The 7,414-nt window shown below is 39.9% G+C and overlaps 1 protein-coding gene across 1 annotated transcript; it reads right to left on the bottom strand.

Moving 5' to 3' along the window:
• Positions 1–5,858: 5,858 nt before the first annotated feature.
• LOC128735370 (uncharacterized) lies at positions 5,859–6,362 on the bottom strand. Its single transcript, XM_053829858.1, has 2 exons — positions 6,303–6,362; positions 5,859–6,236 (listed from the first exon to the last, which is right to left on the bottom strand). Exons 1-2 carry the CDS (start codon positions 6,360–6,362, stop codon positions 5,859–5,861), a joined length of 438 nt encoding a protein of 145 aa, XP_053685833.1.
• Between the last annotated feature and the right edge of the window lie 1,052 nt (positions 6,363–7,414).

Here is a 7,414-nt window from a genome sequence, read left to right as displayed (position 1 = left end):
AACTAAAAGGATCGAATATCTTATAACTTTGACGCACATCTATTAAGACTGTAAAAATTCAAAATGTTTTGTAAGAAATAAAATTAATCGACTCACAACGAGTCCGCGTGTTAAAGATAGACGAGGAACAGGACTGAATCGTTCAGGTCCTGTTCCTCCCTATACTCAACTCCTCAGTTGGACTCGGCCCCGTAGATGGGTAACTACTTACCCGAAAGCGGTCGGCACGAAGGTAATTTTTATACTTTGTAAGAACAAAAAGTAAAGTGTCCAAAGGTATTTAAGAGTCATTCTAGTTCTTACGTTAGCACGACTACGTAATTGAAGTTAACTCAACTCCTACTTCTTCGTTTCATTGTTTTTCGGCAGAGAGAGGCTATCGGAGCCCTGTGGATTGTTTTTATTAAGATTCTCCATGTAAAACCCACGGGTCGCTCGATAAGAGATGGTCCGACCGTGACCGTCAGTGACCGGCTTAATGCAAAAAGGGCAAATTACTGTCGAGGGCGCCCTAGTACTCCACAGGCTCCGTTTGTGGCTGAGTATTTATACAACCCAGTCCACCATTCATCCTTCGGCATGGGTTTCGCCGTCCATTCAGGTCTTTACGTAATAGCCATGGATAACAGCTATTAAAAACCATCCTCCTTTTAGGGGCTTTGGACCCTCTGCTCTGGTGCTCAGTAGCTTCAGGTTCGTTTGAACATGCCTCTACAGAGATCCATCATTATTTCACATATACTCCGTACAGTATTTCACAAATACTGTTAAATTGTGCGCTATGATTAAGTATAGATGTAATGTTAATTAGTAAGGGAGTGTCGTCGTGGTTGGGCCACGTTTTGGAATTCGCCAATAACTTTCGTTTCAAAAGGAATTTTGGAAATCTAAATGCATCGTTGCAAAGAATAAGAATAAGGTATATTTCCCGAAAGTTTTGAACTGATTGCTCGAAAAATAAAAAAGTTATAGACATTTACGTGAAGACAAAAAATGTTGTCATAGTCGGGCCATGTTGTACAGGTTGGTCCACCGCAGAAAATCTAAGACATACGTATTGAAATTCTATATAGAGACATGAAAAGAATGAATTCCGTGAACAACGGCTCAGATAGGTATAAATACCCTATTTTTAATTGCATTTTTGCGTAATTTTGGCGACCTTGTAAAATCAATATTGCTACAATCGCCTTTTTCGAAATGTACAACTACAATGAAAAAAAAAACAACAAAAATCTAGGTTTTTATTGTATTAATTTCGCTTTATTGCATCACATTTTACGTGACTGACATTCTCTGGCGATTATTGTGCTTCTGTGCTTAAAATTATGGTGGCCCAACCATGACTACTCAAGTGGCCCGACCTTTACAAATAGCGCTTTTCTATGGTATTTCATCTTAGCCTTCCCAAACACCTTACTGGGGGGGATTTTTCTATAGTCTTCGTGTGCAGCACAACACACTTCATACATTTTCAAAATTTATCTCGATAATTGCATTTCATGAATCATTTCTTGAAGAAAAGTTCATTGCGCCTGGAAAACTTTTTTTGTAAGATTTAATCACTGAATTCAGTAAGGGTGTTTTGAATACGCGATTGAAACTCACAATATTGTGTAAAGTTAGCTATCACAGTAAGAAGTTTTACAATGATTGTATCATAGATATCATGAGTTACTAACTGTAAAATCGTGATGGCCCAACCATAACAGTGGCCCGACGATAACGACAATACCCTACCATTTTGATCAACAGTGTAATTATTGTGAAACTTTTCTGGACCAGAATGGTCACTAGTTGCACATGTAAGAATCGAGAAAAACGAATTATTCATTATGGAATCGTTAGGAATTTATCAGTCTGTGATAACGAGACAGATTAAATATCCGATACGACTGAAGTCACAACCAACGAGGAAAGTCTGCATATCGTTGAGGACAAAAATTTCAAAGCTCCTGCTTTGAAGAGCCCATCATTAATTATGTTTTTCCCGTATTCACACGGCTAATGCTGCGCGGAACCGATAATTTCCACCTGCAGTTCGTTGTAGGATGTCTTCTTTCGAGCGGGCTGCGCGTTGCAGCTGCCTCCTCCGCTAATACCAGGAGCGTTACGACGATTCCGAAATTCGTCAGACCTACTACTAGCTGTGTTGCCCCGCGTAGCATTGAGCGTTCAATTTTTACTGAGTGCTACCGGAATTGGTGCTGCGCACTGATTGTGCTACGAAAGAACAAATGAATTGTCATGCATTTTAGTACTTGGAAGAAAGCAATTACCCATTTTAACATCGCTGTTTTTAAACGATGTTCAATATCAGCGAACTAGAGTTCAGAACTTTATTTCTTGTGTGATTTCAAAAAATCGCATCGGAAAATCTTCCTTCTCAGAACAAACTATTGCACAGCTATAATGTTCCTCGAAGATATCTTTTCTGGCAAATCTTCTATTGAAAGTGCCTTCTATTGACAATTCCAAATTCACAAAAATAGTAGAAAATAATTAGCCTTTTTTATCTACAAGTAGTACCACTATCTACTATTGATATCCTATGTTGGAAAAGTATTTCGTGTTTCCTAAAAGGAAAATACTCTAAACTTGGCAGTTTTATTTAATTTAGTGTTAATTATTGCTTTGAAGTAGAACCCCACTTATTTATAGTAATTATAATTTTCTGTCGGTCTCAAATAATCTTACAACAGCCAGCTGAAAAAGAGGATCTCGTTTCTCAACCGAAAACTAAATCGCTTGGATTGTTGTTGCTTCTAGCTTGAGCTGCCTACTCCCGAATGTTCAAATGTCACACGTCGTCCACTCGACTGTAAACAACAATTCATTTTCCGCAGCAGCAGCAGCAGCAGCGGGGCAATTGCCATCAATTACACAACGGAATTTGTTTACGTTTTCAAGTACCCAGCCCGCCCCAGGCCAGTCGATTTTTCGTTCGCCTAATTACTACCATATGCTGGATGAGGAAGACCATCGACTAACAACATCGCGCCATAAGCTGTTGGCTGCTTTGTGCGGGTGTCGAAATTTGATTTTCGAGATCACGCAGCATCATCGAAGTTCTTGCCGTTCAAGCTGAGAGATAGAGGAAGAGAGAAAAACATCCCGTGCCACCAATTATGGGTGTGACTGGAAGTTTGTTTGCGAGAATTAGATTCGAAGTTGCATTTTAGGAACAAAAGTTCCATAATGATCACTGTTTACATCTAGAGTTGGCGCATTTTGCAGTCAAAATGTAAAAACAGAGACATTAACTTTAGATGGGCATGAAACATTTTATTTAATAACCTGCTGGTAATAAATAAAAGTTCATTGGGGTATGTAATTTGACAGTTTCCACATAAAAAAAACATTCACGATAAGTAATTAATCCAAACCATTGACGGCGGCGGTACTCGTTGCAAAATCAGAACAATATGTTCGATTCGAACAAGTCGTGGCATTACCCACCCTGGCCTGGCCTGGCTCTGGCAATAGTTTCGCAAAACCCACAGCGACACGCGGCCTGATTTTTCTCGAGCGCAACTTGCATCATCAGTTTTCATCGCCCCAGTCATAGAGGCGTTATTATTATGATGTTGCATCATCTCGCAGTCCGCCAGATGGAGCTGATTGCGCTGCTGCTGCTCTCGGGTTCTCTTCTAGCCGGCAGCAGCGCAGTGCGGTGCCCCTTCTGGGCCCTGGGCCTTGCTGGTTGATCGGCCGGATAGTCCACCAACAACCACGGCTCACTGACTGACTGACTGCCTGACTAGTGGCTGTCGAACTGAGTAGCAATATTCATTTTCAACAATGAATAATAAATATTTTGCAGAACCGCAACATATCGGGGCCAGGTTCGTGTGTATCCAGCATGAAAAACATGAATAGTGCTGATTTTTTTTTCGCATATTGTTTGTGCTATTAAATGAAAATTGATTCTGGTGTCGCTCAGACGAAATCGATTTCCACTAAAGAGGGTAGTTGCGGCCGCTCAGTTCTATGGGCTTTTTGTGTATTAGCTGGTGACCATCATCATCATCATCGCAATGTACTTCAGATAATGACCATAGATATTAAATTTGCTACACAGAGTTTCGAAGTAATTAACACTTTATTGTGATGTTAAAAATGAATTTTAGCATGGTGTGGATTTACAACTTCGTCGAATTATGAACTGAATAATTGTAAACATTCAACAACTGGTTGAAATAGGAATAAAAATAATCCGAACACTTGGGGAAAATGAAGATATAGTAGCTGATGAGAAAATTAGTAAATGAATCGAAATAAAACAAGCAATCAAAAAGAATCCCTGCATACTTCCTTGCGGTACCTCAAGTTTATTTCGCGTGTTCGGTCGTATCTCCACGAAATACAATACGATGAATTATGCCATAACTGTCTTTTATTAAGCAACCGGCATTTTAACATCCATCCTATCCGTAGTTAGGCCACATGATGGCATATGGGTTAACCCATTTGGTGCCAGATGGTCTGTAACTAGGTCTTCCGTAAACAGGTAGTCCGTAGTTATAGTGATAGGAATGGTGTCCGTAGCTTGCCTGTCCATTGCCAGCGCCCTTATTGTTTGGAGTACCGTATGGATAACGGGTCTCCAGACCGTATTGGTAGCCTCCATCCGTGTTTTTCTAATTATGTTAAAGAATTATGAACAAATCTTTTAGTTATATTCTACAAAATTTCAAAGGAATATGATTATTTAAACTTACATTTGCCCAAACGGCGCAAGCCGTAACAGCAACAACCAGTATTATCTGCAAGGTCCTCATTTCGATTGTACCCGTTTGGAGTTGATGGTAAAAGCCTTATAAACAGTTCTGCGGAACCGAATTCGAAATGCGTTACTATCACAAATTATGTCAATGTTACGCCGACAAATGCATTCGTTATGTGAGTGTGAAGAAATTTTAAAAACACTCGAACGATTATTATACGCCAATAGATGCTACTAACCTGGATGCCAGACCAGACCACCTCTCTAGACTACTGAGAGCTGGAAAAGTAGTGCTTTTATCTTCACAAAAAGATATATAATTGAATTCGAGGACGTAATCCAAACATGACGAGATTTTATACGAATTTAATTGGATTTAAGAATTCCAAGAATAAAAACATCCTGGTACGCCGGTTGTTTCATGGAAGCTCGTACCACCACGGATCAAATTTTTACCATTCGACTGATCTCGCAGAAACGTCGAGAGTACAACGTGCTAAAACATCACATCTATATTGACTTCAAAGCAGCGTACGATACAATCGATCGAGCTAACAGCTAGACCAGATAATGCACGAACACGGTTTTCCGGACAAACAGACGCGACTCGACTAGAAGAGACTGTCAGCGTCAAATTTTTCAATTACAGTTTCACTATGATGCCAAAATACTTTTCTGTACCTCTGAAAAGGTATTGTCGATTGATGAATCTAATTCACAATTCTGTCAAAAACATAATTACTCCCAACCCCAAGTACTAATAAACTCTAATCTGTGAACGTGGTGTTCTGTATCCTTATGACATCCATCCTAAAAGTGTAAACAATTTTGTGAAGCAGTTTCAAACAAAATTTTAGTGATAGCAACCTTACTAGCGCAGTTGTTATAAACTAGTTGCGGTAACCGATTAATGACTGATTTCAGTCATAAATAGGTTTCAGCAACCAGAAGTGACAAAAGTGTGCTACTTGGGAAATGCCTTTTATTCATGGGATTGAAATATAATAAACTGGAGACAGTACGCGTTACTTAAAATCAGATTTTATTGTTAGTAGATTTGGTCTCCATAGCCCGTACTGAACCTATTAGCCGCTACAAATTGTAACTAGTGCCAAGTGTTTTATTAACCAGCTTACCCATATCCAACCTGTCCATAGCCAGCCTGTCCGTATCCGGCCTGTCCGTATCCAGCCTGTCCATACCCAGTGTGTCCATAACTTGACTGTCCATAGCCAGCCTGTCCATATCCGGTGTGTCCGTATCCAGCCTGTCCATATCCAGCCTGTCCATATCCAGCCTGTCCATATCCAGCCTGACCATACCCAGCTTGTCCATACCCAGCCTGTCCGTATCCGGCGTGTCCATAGCCTGACTGACCATAACTATTCTGCCCATAGCTAGCCTGTCCGTACGCATTCTGTCCATAGCCGTTTGAACCATAACCGTAGTATCTTCTCGCATCATCATCATAGTCATCATATACAGCCTGGTCATCTGCAGTTAGTGCGTCCTGTGGAAGCAATATGCAGAAGTTAAAAAACATATGTTTTAATCAATGCATCAATGGATAGTTTACCTGTGACCAAACGGTAGAAACGGTAACAGCAACAAGCAGCACTGCCAGAAAGCTACTCATTTTGATTGGAGTAAACCACGCGAGTGGCTTTGATACGAAAACGATTGAGCAAATTTAAGCCGATCGTCAGCTGGTTAAATACAAAAGACGATAAACCGAAGTTTAAAATGCATAAACCCTTACCAATTGCTCGCATGCAACGCGAACGGATCCATTCGTTATGTGCCCTTTTAGCAGCAAGCACTATGAATTCGGTCCACCATCCGGCACATTTTCTCTTGGTTCAATGATATTGTCATTAAACCAGTGTAAATCTTAGGAAAATCAGCTGGCTGTAAATTCACCTCAGAAGTTTACAAAAACTTACATACCCTATAACAGGTGACACCAACATTCCATTGGAGACCAAATATGTTTAAAATTGTTGTATGAACCGCAATTTAATCATGTTTCCTAATTGCCTTACATGACTCCACTTGCAAGTAAGGCTAACGCATTCTTTTTTTCTCACGACTAAAATTAAAACTTCATCTAAGTTTATTTGACTATATTTTCTACCTAAAAGTGACGGCTTTTACAGTTAGTTTGAACGAAAATCTTTGCGGAAACCGTAAGATGAAATAATCCAACGAGTTTCCTTCAGTAGTATGTTTTTATGTTTTTCAACGTTTTTACGTTTTTTCCACGGAAAAAATACATCTGAAAAATTAGAATGGGGGGATTCACCCACGGTTGTTATGGTTGGTACCCGAATGTTTTACTCACTAAACTACTGCGCCAGTTTTATTGCAGTGTACCTAGTATAATGGGCGGCAGAAGTTTAGTGAGTGAAACAGTCGGCTACCAATGGAAAGAGCGTGCGTGAGAGCTCCACCTACCATTGCACAATCCACAACCATGTTAAAACTGACCTGAAATCCAGCGGAGAGTGTCTCGTGAATCGTTGAAAGTTATCTGTGCTATTGCAGTAATATTACTGTTCGATTTTGGTTTGGCACGGTATCATGGCCAAGCTTTTATTAAATATAAAAATACTGTTGGGAAGAATAAATGCTTAATGCGAGAAATGAAGATTCAGGCAAACTGAAAATTCTTGATATTAGGCCAAAAAT

This window comes from Sabethes cyaneus, chromosome 2, assembly GCF_943734655.1.
Source record: "Sabethes cyaneus chromosome 2, idSabCyanKW18_F2, whole genome shotgun sequence".
Classification (NCBI taxonomy): Eukaryota; Metazoa; Arthropoda; class Insecta; order Diptera; family Culicidae; genus Sabethes; species Sabethes cyaneus.
Note: the sequence above shows the minus strand (reverse complement) of the source record. Positions and strands in the feature narration are given on the sequence as shown.

Excerpts from the sequence above, each read along its gene's own strand:
- LOC128735370 (XM_053829858.1), bottom strand. The coding sequence starts at position 6,362 with ATGAGTAGCTTTCTGGCAGTGCTGCTTGTTGCTGTTACCGTTTCTACC. Across the intron at positions 6,237-6,302 it reads TTTCTACCGTTTGGTCACAG|GACGCACTAACTGCAGATGA; the intron begins GTAAACTATCCA and ends TTGCTTCCACAG.